A 13175-nucleotide genomic window follows, 5' to 3' on the forward strand; every position below is an offset into this window, starting at 1 on the left:
CAGTGGGAAAGGGCCTGCAGGTGCTGGTTGAGAGTAGCTTAAAACGAGCCAGAGTGTGCCCAGGCCATTGGCATCCTGGCCTGTTTCAGCAACAGTGTGACCAACAGGACCAGGGCAGGGACCAGGCCACACCTTGAATCCTGTGTTCCAATGCTTGACAGCCCAGTTTAAGCCTGGTGAAGAAATTTTTCCTAACAACCAATCTAAACCTCATTGGGTGCAACCTGAGGCTGTTTCCTCTTGTCTTGTTATTTGGGAGAAGAGACCAGTCTTTCACAAGAAAGCCAGAACCAGCCAGGAAAGAAATCCTGATCACACAGCCAAATTTTGTCACCTACCTACACTCAAGCTGTCATTTTCCTCTTCTGCTGGGAGCACCTCGGTGTGCCTCAGCCGGCAGCGGCTCACGGCCTGGATGCCAAAGCTCAGCACTGGGTGGGTAAGGAGGAACTCTGAGATGGAGCTGAAGTAAGCCTTGCCCTCCTCTTGGTTCTGCATCAACTCCATCACATACAAGACCTGGAAGAATCAGAAATGGTAAATCAGAGCTTTCAGAGCAGACCATGCACATATCTGTGAGGACTACAGAGGTGAGCATCCAAAACAGATTTGGGACAAGGGAAATAATGTGAGGAATAAAGCCTGGATCTTGAAATTTGAAATGGAACATTCAAGGGAAGCACAAGCACCACATTCTTAGGCAAGTCATTGTTGATCAAGAACTTAATCCTACTGTGCCAGGTAGTATCTCCAGGTATCTCCAAATGAGAGCTTTACAAAGTGAGAAATAATCCTTAAGGCTCCTCAGGACTACTCAGCTGAATTGTTACCTTTTTTTCATCCAGCAGTGAAACTGCTGAGTCAACTTCTGCATTTTTATCTACTAACATGCAAATGCCAGTCCTAGGCAGCAGAACCAGTCACACACAGGGCTAATTCTGCTTCAGCCACCATTTCCCATAGGCAGCAATAAAATTAACCACTTACTTTTCTCTGCACATCACTCAGTATCAGATATTCAGCGGAGAGGTCCAGGCAGACTTTCAGGCTGGGAAGAATATTCATGGAGCTGAAGATGTCAGGAGAAAAGCTACACATACAAATAAGAGGAAGACAGCAGGTAGATTAGCCTAACCAGCATGATTGTTATGAAACTGCACTAATTACCAAAACTCCCACAGAACCTTAAGGAATTTAGAGCCCTATTACAGTGCAACCACCCACTAGAACACAAACACCTTTGCTGAAATCAGTGCTGACATCAGCTAAGAAAGCAGCTGAGAGATGGCACAATAGGATCAAGTTATGGATTCTGAACACTGAAATGAAAGGTGACACTTAGTCATTACTCAACATGTTCCACATTCATAACAGTAAAAGAGTCAATGCTAGATTTAAAACCAAAAATCCACCAAATCAAACAATCCTTATACAAGTTTTGGACCTTCTGTAGTGTGAGGTGGAAAAAGCAGCACTTGGCTCTATGTTATATTCTTCTCACTTAAAGAGGGAAAATCCAAAGTGGCCTTAAGCATGTGTGTGGTGAGAGAGGCCATGATTCACCATCAGAAAAACAAAATCAGGGAACCAAAGCTGAGTCAAGGGATGGACTAAAGCACAATTTGAATTTGTGGACCTACATGGCTCAACATTTAAGCCTTGGATAATTTCTTAAGTTCTATGAACGTAGAAGCTTCTCATAATTTAAACAGAAAAAGGAATAGGAAAACTAATAGGAAAAGATCCTAGATTGGTTATTGAATATCTAACATTTCTAGAAAAGAAAACATTCAAGGTATGCAGTTTTGTTGTGCAGCCCCCGCTTCATGCTACAGCTATGTCTATGCTTTACAGAACAAGGCAAAGACAACAGATCTTGGCAACACAAATAATAAAAGTGTAAATTTCCCTGGCCTTGCCAAAGCTTGACCTGACAGTCTGGAACAACTGAGAGCTTCCAATGACAGGTCTGAATGGCAAAGGAGTAGGCTTAAATGTGGGCTGGAGTAAAATTCACTGGACATCAGAGATCACCTTTGCAAATTCGGTACCCCTAAATCCCACCCTTCAGGGGCATCCACCAACACATACCGAACAGTCTGCAAACAGGTCCAAGACACTGTGCACCACATCTTCAGCTCTCTGTTCTGATCGGCTCCTGTGATGAGAAACCTCCAGAAGGGAACTCTGTAGGCACAACAGATCCAAATTCTGTTAAAGAAGATCAGGTCCTTCCCCGAAAATCTCCTCACAAGCTGCCCATGGCTGATTTTGCCCAACCAAGGCTTAAAGCTCCCAGAAAATTCCTGCTCAGAGGGAGACTAGAAACCACTACACCTCTCCGAAATCCTAAAAACACAACTGACTGAAGAAACAATAACAATATGTATTTTCAGCAATGGCAGTTGAAATTTGGAGGACTAACAGGCCATTTAAGTCTGACCACACTACAAACCTGAGAGGACTCCTCAATTTGGAATTCTCATTACTTTCATAGAATTGGCACTATGATTAAGGTCTCTTTAGGTTGTGCTTCAGAGTCTTATTTATTTCTCCATTACCAGAAAACTGACTAGAAAGATGATAGGACTTGCTCCTGCTACAAAGTCAAAATTTTAAAGTATGATTCAGTTACAGCTCCTGCTACAAAGTCAAAATTTTAAAGTATGATTCAGTTACAAGGAACTTTCAAGGCAAGGCAGAGTTAGAAAACAATGCTGAACTTTAATACTTCAAGCACAAGACTGGGGACTTACTCTGGGTCTTGCTTTTTATGGTTGTCACAAAAGAGCAGGCAGGAAAGAGGTCTACCATCATGGGGTTTCCACTCATGAAGACACCTGGGAATAAATCAGAGAAAACATCCAAATGTGAAGGGAGTGGTAAATGAGGAGGATGCTGACATTGAGCACACAACTCCTTGTCCAGAAGCCACAAAGTATTACTGACTTATACAAGTCTTGTATAAAATAAGGAGATCACGCAGACAAATACTGTTACTAATAAATAAAATCCCATGTTGCCATTTGGTCTGGTGTCTTAACAAAAAAACAATGCAAAAAGAAGTCAACATTGAGAAGAACAGCTCAGAGCAGCTTCCTGCATTTACATGGACAGTGCAAAAGAGTTTGACTAGAGCTTGTGCCAAGCACAGAACATCTGTTTCCAGACACAGCTCTCTGCTTTTTCCATAAGCCTATAATATTCAGTGATGCAATTTCTCAGCAACATATTACAAACACTTTTGAGGTATCTTTATAATGTCCTGAAAATGACCATCACAGATGATTCTGTGTATCAAGGAAATTCTCCCACAGAAAATGCTGCTCTCTATTCCAAGATCCTTCATTTTCCAATTCTCCAGTTACCTTGGCTCATCCTGTCCCTCGATATAGATCTGCCAGAATTTTACAAAACCGTCATGGCTTGCTGTGGCCAACACAGTTCCATCTGGAGAAAGGGCTCCCTCGCTCAGGCACTAAACAGGGGGGGAGAAGAGACACAGAAAAGTAATTCTACAGCTTTTCTTACTCTACAAGAAGAAAAAGCTCTATCGTCAAGCTAGAATTTGACTAACAATCTGATAGTACAGAAGGCCAGAGTGATTTCTAACAGAAACTGGTAGCTTCTAACATTAAGCCTTTTAACCCTTCACAGAACAATTGACAAGCATCCTCTTTCTTGGTAATAATAAACCATCACCTTTTCCAGACAGCAGATTCAAGTACAATGGATTGTGCTACCACTGCTCTTACTGTTACTCATATATGAATAGAGCTCATTTTCGTTTGGGATCTTCTGGCTTTTCACTACCATAATTGCCTCACAACTGTTTTTTTTTACAGCCAACTGTCCTAAGAACTGCAGCTCCTGAGACACTATAACCCAAAGAAAACCAAAAAAAGCCAGGTTTTTACCGTGCTGTGGCCTTTCACCACAATGAAACCTTCTTTGATATCAGGCACTTCCACTGGCCAGGAGCTGTTGTTCGTTCGGATGATGTCCAAATCCCACACCTCTGCCTGGAAAACAAACATGCTTACAGGCACACAAGTTTACTTTTATAACCACTGGTTTGATTCACAGAACCTCCTAGATCCTTATCTTATGGCCTGACACACCAGCCCAATGGCCAGTGTGTGACATAAACCTTCCCATTTCCACCCAATCTGGCCATTAGATGCTTTCCTGGCACTGTACAGAACTCAGGGAATTACTCTTGGCATTTGTAGCTGCTGCCCACCAAGCCCCTCCCCTGGGTACTGGCTCAGCCTCAAGAGACAAGTGATGTCTCTGTTTCAAGTGGTCCTTGGTATTTGATGGTGAGCAGAAGTTCCCTTTTCATCCTCCTGAGGCCCGGAGAATGATCTCTCCTGGGAAGAGAGGAATCCAACATCTTACAGGAGGATCCCCAACATGGATTAGACAGGAGCCTTTACAACTCCATTGTAAACTCAGCTCTTTCCTCCATTAAATTCTCTCCTTCCAATGTTAAATTAGGGCAACATTTCCAAAGCAGTTTCCTTACCCTGTCCTCGTGCAGCAATGCCAACGTCTGACTGCCCTCCTCCCCGCTCTCCTCGTTATCGTCCGGGATGAAAGGGCACCAGATGATTCTTCGGAAGGTGTTCAGTGGGGTATTGTCAGGTCGCTTGATGTTAACCAGGATCTCCTCTCTGATCACCAGGGTTAAGAAATGTAACATTCTGGCTCTGTTACTAATGCCCAGCAATAACCTGTTCAGGCTTTGTCTGCTGTTACAATACTGTTAAACCTCAGGGATTTTTGGGCCATTGATTCAAAAAGCAAGCAGGTAAAGGGATTCTGCTGAGAAAGCAGCCAAGCCAGAGCTTCTTCCCTGACAGAAGAGCTTCAGCTTACAAAAGTCATAGGTTCTCACAGTTCACTCTTGCAGGCTGCAGTGACAAGATAAGTACAACAGGGGCACACAGCCACATATGAATGTGCAACCCATGTGACAGCTAATGATTAAATGACTTGCTAGCATTGCAACACTACCAGAGAAAGACAGACGAGCTACCACATTGCCCCCAGCTGAGTGCTCAAGAGCACCACTACAAATCAGGGCTTCAACAACCACCACCACCTTTGCTCCAGTTGCTTTTGAAATGATGGTACACAATTAAAATTAAAAAGCTATACTCTGAGGTGACATACCTCACACGTTTCCCAAAAGCACTGAGCAATCACTCCTAGCAATTAAAAGGAAAATATTTAGGGTAATGAACACTGAAAATAAATTTCAGGGCCACCAAAAGGATGACAGGTTTGGAAGGAAGATAGTGAGTTGACTGGAAGTATTACATCCTCATCCCCAGAGAAGCAACTGAGGAAAAGAGCAGAACCAGACAAGACAAACCTTTGTCACACACTTGAGGTGACACTGTTCATGCCCAAGGCCAGCTGGTACAGACTGACACTTCTCACTGTCTACTTTGCCTGGACCAGGAGCACAGAGGTGCTCCTAGAATTTCAAGCAACCCAATATCAAGTAATGATTGTGCTGAATGCAGGTAAAAGTTGACTGATTTGATACTCTGGAAGGGGCATAACTATCGATCTTCCCCCTGCAAGCTGCTATTCTGCAAAAGCTACAAAATGAAATGGCAATGTTGAGGTAGCATTCACATCTAATCATTACACAGAGACTGACAGGATGTGTATTTGGACAAGATACTGGATTTTTTCTTTATCCATGGCCAGGCGCCAGACAAAAAGGTTGCCAGCCTCGTCCAGGCAGGCCAGCTGGTTGGAGTTGAGGTGAGCAAAGGCCAGGTCTGCCACTCCTCCTGTGAATCCCTTCAGCAAGGTCCGCTCAGCAGTGCTCACACTCAACACCCGCACCATAGCAGAGCCATTGCTGGCAGCTGTGGGACAGACAGAGGGAGAAGTCACCAGTTATGTCTGTGGTTTCTCTGCATAATTCTGATAAACTTTCCCTAGCTTCCATAAGCTTCTCGTAATTCCCAGGATGATCCTCATTAAAGATGCTGCAATTGCATGCCAGGCCGAAACCTTCATCCCAAGGCTGATGTCCAGTGACAGTGAATTAATTTTATTTGCAATTTAGTTTTCAGTTACTGGAGAAAAGGAGTCACTGAGAGGCAGATAGCTTGGATTCACATTCCGTAAGGGGAAGCAAAAGGCATGAACATTCACCCTGCAAAAAGCACTTGACTGAAAAGAAGATGCTTCAGAACATGTGCACACTAAGCAAAGTTTCCAGGTTCCCCTTTTCAGACAGACGCCAATCACTACAAAGCAGGCAGTCTTACAGAGATCATGGTGCTTCCACTTCCTGCTGCCCATGCCAGCCCTAGCAAACCACTCAGCTTCCCAGTGTTACTGCACCCGAGCTTGTAAAATATTTTTAAAAGGGTGAGACATCCTTATCCTACTCTAAAATAACCTCATCTAGAAAAAACACAAGAGCAGAGTAGTAGATTTCATAAAAGACCAGATAAGCTGCTGCAAGAACACACACACTCTGTGCTTCTATGAGAGCAGAAAGAGACACTGTAGATAACTAAGTGTTCATTTCATAGAACTTTTAAAGTTGGAAAATACCTTTAAGATCATCAAGTCAAACCAGCACAACCCTCAAGATCACCACAAAACCATGCCCTCAAATGCCATATCTACATGTTTTTTGAACACTTTCAGTAATGGTTGAATGAATTTTGAACACTTCACCACTTCCCTGGGCAGGGCATTTCCAATGCTTTAGAACCCCTTACAGGAAAAAATATTTCCTAACATCTAATTTAAATCTTCCCTGGTACAACTTGAGACCGTTTCCTTCCATCCTGTCACTTTCTTTTCCATTTGCTGTGAAACAATCTTTCCCTGTGTTGTTCTGCTTTTCTCTCTCTATTACACAAGACACTGCATCTGCACTGCTCTTTGGATCCTCAAAATTTAGTCTTAAACTCAACTCTAAATTTATGCAAGCAAATCCATCACAAACACTTATCTGCTCAAATTTCCATGGGGCTGTTTCTGTGCTTAGCTACAGAGCAGCTTGTTTGCTGCAGAAATATTTAATTAGAGGAGGAATCTGAACATCAGCTCTCCAGTAAAACCAATATAGTTCTCAACTTTTCCTACATCCCCACTGAGTCCTTCTCTTTTATTTCTAACTCTCCCACATAACAAAACTCTTTTCTCCACTGTTGCTTATATTCCCTCTACAACAGCACTCTGATCTGGGTATTGTGAGGAATGCTTCAATTAGTGCCAGTTACATTGTTCTGATGTAAACTCTGCCTTTCTTAATGATACACAGAGCAAAAGAAAACAAATCACATCCAAGACAAGAAGGTATCTCACCTTTAATGGCATAAGCCAGGTAAGAGTTTGAAACAGCTATCAGATTGCCATAATAGTATTTCTGCTCCCAGTCATATCTAGCAACGGGCTGTATTTTCACCTGTTTAAGGAGAAAGAAAACAAAACATGAGAAATGTCTGGACTTATCTTTTGCATCTTTGTGGTCTCTTAGTTCACTGCACACTAAGGAACAAACTGGAATGGAAAATGGAAAAACACAAAATGGAAAATTAAGGAACAAAGTGGAAAAGGGCTGAGTCGATCATGACCAGAGATCTCTCTCCTAATCATCAGCATTTGTTCTGAGCTTGGCTTAGTTCTCTGCTCAGCACCAGCTCTGATTTCAGCATAGTGATTCTTGCAGCTCTGACCTGCTGGCCAGAGACCTCAGCAGGACTGATGTCAGCAAAACAGCCAGGGAAACCCTCCCTTCAGGGTCCAGGGAGGAAACAATGAGCAGGAAAATTTTGTTTGTGGAGGAAGGACACTTTGCCAGGAACCTACAGCTTAGATCATGGACTTCTGAAAATTAGGGGATAACTTGGCCAGACTCTGGAATAACAGAAACAATCTGTTAAAAGATACTGCTCCAACTTTTTTCTCCTTGTTAAACTCTTTGACCAACTTCTACTTAATAGCAAACTCCAATGACACAAGAAAGAAGATATTTATTTCTGTTTAAAAATGTTCAAGCATGAGCTGATGTGACTAAAAAAGAGACAGACCATGCTTTCTCTTGCTCCTTACCTTATTACTCCCTCTGGCCTTACTGGTGATGCTGGAATCACTGCTGGCCACTATCTCCACATCTTTTGCTGATATCACTAAGCATGTGGAGCTGTCGTCACCAGAGAGGCAGCTTTAAAAAAAAACAAACAAACAAAGAGAGGGAAAAAATCAAGACAGGACTCATTGGAACAGAATACCTAACACTTTATGTTAAATTTATAACTTTAACAGCAACACAGCAGGATTTGTGCATCTGAGTTTGAGCTGAACAACTGAAGACAGAAACTCCTCTCAGCTGAGTCTCCCCTTCTCTGTGTCACAGGTTTGAGAGAGTCAAACACCTGCTTTGCTCATCCTAAAAACCTTCAGTTCATTTGACTTGAGGACAGACCTACCTTTCATTAAAGTCCCCAACACTGGAACGTGCGAAGAAACCAAAACCAACCAGCTGAACCTCATCAACAAAACAGTGCATGCTGCTCGTGGTTCTCATGGCATCCTCTTTCAAAACCATGATCAGAGAACCCAGGCAAAAGTGACTTCCATGAACTCTGTAACACCTCAGGTGACTTGGGTCCCTGAAGGAGTCCTGCTAGACATCTACAGGGGAACCACAAGTTTCAGCCAGAGCCCTCATGATTTACATTCATGCTGACCTGCAATTTTCACCATGTACAGTCCTGTTCCATTATCACACTCCCAGCATGCATGTCCACACTCAAGAGAACTGAATTTGAGCTGTTTTCTATTCACTCTCAGCACTTCTTTGACAAAACTTACATGACTTGTTTCTCCTGCAGGGCTCCTAGAGAGATGCTGCGATGCACTGGCTTGGCCAAAGCAGGTCCATCTCCACTCCCAAGGGGATCAGGCACCAGCAGCCCATTCAGGTCCCCGTTATACGAATTCGACGGTCTCTGGTTCTCATTCACTGAACCTGAGGAAAAGCACGACCAGCTGTGCTCAACATGCATTAAAAAGAAATGGCACTGTGTGAAATACACCAACTCCAGATGCTTTTTGTCAGCCTCTATTGGTCTGTCAGGTAGAATGCGCTGAACTGGTTGGGAAAAGTGTTCTAAACCTCCCATGTGATGAGAAACTCACCTCCACACATCTCAGTGAAACAGCTCTTTTTCTTACACAAGCCATTCCAGCAGATCACAGAAACTACAAAGAACATGTTTCGAGGAACTTACCAGGCTCTAGAAGCAAATAGCCTTAGATCAGAAAGACTAAGCTGGTAATTCAGGTTTACTGAATCAAGTGCCAGACCAAAAGATTCTTGACAGGTCACTTCTAACTCTCAGGCCTGCAGAGAGATCTCTGCAGGCCAGCAGTGCAGGGATCAGCTGCAACATTTGGGGCTGGCTGGAAACAATATCTTTGTTACTTTCCAAAACAGGCTTCCGACCATGAGACCTGACCTCAAAGTCCAGGTGTTTAAGTAATTTCGCTAGGAAACGCTGCAGCTGTGCCTATGGGATTCCCATATTTTCCCTTGGTTGAACAATCACATAGAAGTTTATAGCACTCAAATTTTGTATAAAGCAGCCGTTTGTTCAGAGCCTCAGCTGTGCTTTGAAGAACGTGTGTGCCCTGACTTTGCACATCTGGCCTAGCACAAGCTGCTTGGTGGCTTCCATGCCTTCTGAAGGCTTGAGGAAGGGACAGACCTAACGGGGAGTAAAGGAAACTCTTCTTCTTCACTAGCAAGACAAATATTTGACAACCCCCACTAGAGAGCAAGGTCTCTCCATTTGCACCCCTACATCAGCACACCCAAGGAAAATCCGCCTGCCTCAGCGAATCTTCACTTGGAATTTTGACTGGTTTTGAAACCCGAAATTTCGTATACTGTTGCCAGGTAACAACTGCTGCTGAGCTCTTGTAAAATGGCTGCTCCCAGGACCAGAAGCATCCCCGTCACTGGCACGTGTAACAAACCTAAACATAACTGTGGGCAAGAGGCAGATCCTTCCAAAGTAAGACAACCTTTCCACTACCAAATAGGCTTCAACAGATCAGGGTGAGTGCTGCTGCCTAAAACACAACTGCAACTATTCATTTGCCAGAAGAATATTTTAAACCTGCCTGTTTGTGAAGAGTCATTATGGACACAGAAATGTGCAGTGACAGGGTACCCCGATGCAGGGACAATTTGGGCACTCACATCAGTGTACCTGCACTGCATGAAGAAAAAGCAGCAGCACTCACACAGCACAAGGAAATTCAGGCCAGGGAATGTGACCCTGTAACCACCTCACATTGATGCTGTGCTTACTGTCACAACATTAAGATGTGCCTCTTATTCTTACAGCATTGGTGCTGGTACAGTTGCAGCTACTTCCACTGACAGCACTTTATCCTTTGTGACCAAAGGAAGGAAAATATTCCCTACAGAAAAAGCATCCAGTCTCCTAGAGAAAGATGATACGTGCTTTGCCCTTTTTGCAGCCACAGCAGAGTCTCATGTAGGTACTGCTGCCCTTTTACAGACAGCGGGATAGTGATGTTTGCTCCATGAGAAAAAGGAAACACTCCCCAGAGGCTGATGGGCCCAACAACAGTGCACACAAGCTCAGGAATGGGCGTAGCTCATTCTGTGTTAGTGGAAGCCAGACAAGCACAGGTCCTGCCTGTGCACAATCCTGGAGGCATGAAAGAAGGGAAGAGGCTCTGTTTAGTAAGAACATGAACTAAACCAAAAGGTTAAGCCAGACTAGTATATCCAGGCCTCAAAGGAAAAGAAGAGTGTTTGTATTCATTACCTTTCCAAAGAGCAGGAGCTCAGTCAGAGCTGAGACACTGAACTCTTCCTGCTCCCACCATCAGCTGCACCAGGAGATGCCAGCCTGTACTGAACAGAACACTGCCCTGATACACCATGAGCAGAGTGAGCCTGGTTATCAGCAGAAATCTCTGCATGGATTGAAGGATCCTGCCCACCACCAGCAGGGATGCTCCTCCACAGCACAGTGGCACTGACAGCCTTTCTCCATGTCCCAGCAGGCAGGTCCATGCTTTGGCAACAGCTACTGAAGCATTGGATGAAATCTGCCAAAACTGGGAGAAATTGTGTCACGAGAGACAGACTGGGTAGTGGATTACATTTTCACAATCACCAAACTAGCAGAATTTAAAGTATTAGTACTATTTTGACAGTAAACTCTTTAGAGCAGAGAGTATTTCTTGTCACTTGCCAGGACAGGATCTAGAAGAATACAACACTCACAGCTACCTGCACCTGGTACTGCAAAATTTGAAGGCTTCACTATTCCTCTTCCCTGGCATCCTAACAGGAATTTCAGAGACTTTCGGCTAACATGTGCACTCTTCTTCTTCCCCTTAGGTCAGTCTTTTCAAGTTTATTTGCTGTTACTCAGGCAGTGATTCCTGCTGAAAACCACCACAGATTCCTTCTGTGAACTTCCTGCTCACTTGCTCCTTTTCCTCTCAAATGCCTTCTTATGCAGTGGAGTCGACAGAGAAGGTAAAAAGAGAATGAACAGGAAAGAAGAATTAAAAGAAATAAACCATATTCTGTCAATAACTCCTTGACTTCAACCAGCAGGAGAAGCTGCTTCAGGAGAAAGTCAAGTCACCTTGAGCAACAGCTCCAACCATTTCTCAACCACAACATATAATTTCAATTCAGAAACTACTTGTGAAATGAGTGTTCCCCACCCCTAAGCACTGACCTCTCCTTTCAGGATAGTGCTGCACTACAAACAAAAAAAAAGTATTTTTCTTGTAAGAATTAGAATTCAGGAATGCATTAGCACTCCAGAAAACAGAGAAATTATTCCAATTAATGAGAAATTTCTCTATGGGTAGTAGAGCTAACGAAGGCTGCCTTCCTGCAGGTTTGGTCCATCACTTCATGTGCCTCTTCAGCCTTCCACAACAATCCCACACCCAATCTCTCTTCCTTTTGGCCAAGCAAAAGGCAGCACACATGGCAGTTGCTTTGGAGGTAGCACATTCCTGCTGAGCCTCAGGACATTTAGAAGTTATATTATTCCAGTCCTGCCTTTCCCTTGAAGGGAGCACAAGAGGGGCATAAGTCTGTTCTCTACCCACAGGCTAAGATATTTTTGCAAAGCATTCATGTCTCGGCCTCCCTCAGAGTGTTACCTCACCACGTTTGACTGAAACACCACGGCAGGTTCAGCCAGGGAGATGAGAGAGAGCCTAAGCTCCAGGAGAATGGGAACACTATCCAGATGACTCCTGAGCTCGCCGCTGATACTCTCACAGGCAGAAGGGAGCCACGGGAGCCTGCTGAACTCTGAGCAGAGAAATGTAATAGCTCAAAGCACAGGGAGAAGACTGATATTGGTGATCCCATTTCACGTACAAATAAGGAGTGAAAAGTTTGTGTAAAGGGTGAACCCGGTACTGATCTCAGAGCGGCCTGACAGCCCCCTTCCACTCAGCCCAGCGAGACGCCTGGGAAACACTCCAAGTACTCCTGGTAAGGGGGACACTCGTGTCACGGAGGTCGGGGCTGTTCAGCTCCCAGCAGCAACACCTCCCAGCCGAATGGAGCCCCGAGACCGCCGCAGCAGCGAGCTCTAGGGCCGACCTGCTCTCACTCTGTCCAGCGCCAACAACGCTTTCCCTCAAGCGAGGGTCCCCAGGCTGGGGGCTCCTCTCCTCACCGGCCGGTCCGACCGCGCCGCTGGCTCCGGGTTCTGCGGGGAGCGAGGCAGAGCGGAGCGGGGACCCCCCGGCCCAGCGCGGGTCGGAAGGCGCTGCCGGGCGCCCCGAAGCGAAGCGGTCCCGGCCGCGCTCCGAGCGCTGACAACCGGCGGGGCGGCGGCGCAACGGCCGAGGGGCTCCCAGGGCCCGGCCCGAGACAAGGCCCCGCCCGGCCTGGCCCGGCGGCCTCTCGCGCCCCCCCGGGCCCCGCTCCTCACCTCCCGGCCGGTCCAGCTTGAGGATGTCCCGCAGGTGCTGGGTGGCGCCCTCGATGTCGATGCTGGAGCAGGAGGCCATGGGGCCCGGCGCGCCGCCCGCCCGCGCCGCCGCCACCGCGCTGCCCGGCCCGGCCCCGCCGCCCGCGCTTCCGCCTCCGGCCCGGCCCCGCGAGC

The 13175-nt window shown here is 45.5% G+C and overlaps 1 protein-coding gene across 1 annotated transcript in view; it reads right to left on the reverse strand.

Moving 5' to 3' along the window:
• Nucleotides 1-13135, reverse strand: part of EDC4 (enhancer of mRNA decapping 4) — a 33164-nt gene extending 20029 nt beyond the window's left edge. The window contains exons 1-12 of the mRNA XM_014880714.2: nt 13002-13135; nt 8860-9016; nt 8098-8209; nt 7351-7450; nt 5699-5888; nt 4529-4676; nt 3918-4022; nt 3369-3478; nt 2757-2840; nt 2092-2187; nt 988-1090; nt 339-519 (exon numbers count right to left, since the gene is read on the reverse strand). Coding sequence (XP_014736200.2) covers nt 339-519; nt 988-1090; nt 2092-2187; nt 2757-2840; nt 3369-3478; nt 3918-4022; nt 4529-4676; nt 5699-5888; nt 7351-7450; nt 8098-8209; nt 8860-9016; nt 13002-13080 — 1465 coding nt within the window. The 5' untranslated portion in view covers nt 13081-13135. The remainder of the gene's footprint in view (nt 1-338; nt 520-987; nt 1091-2091; nt 2188-2756; nt 2841-3368; nt 3479-3917; nt 4023-4528; nt 4677-5698; nt 5889-7350; nt 7451-8097; nt 8210-8859; nt 9017-13001) is intronic.
• Between the last annotated feature and the right edge of the window lie 40 nt (nt 13136-13175).

Source organism: Sturnus vulgaris, chromosome 12 (assembly GCF_052056855.1).
Source record: "Sturnus vulgaris isolate bStuVul1 chromosome 12, bStuVul1.hap1, whole genome shotgun sequence".
Taxonomy (NCBI): Eukaryota; Metazoa; Chordata; class Aves; order Passeriformes; family Sturnidae; genus Sturnus; species Sturnus vulgaris.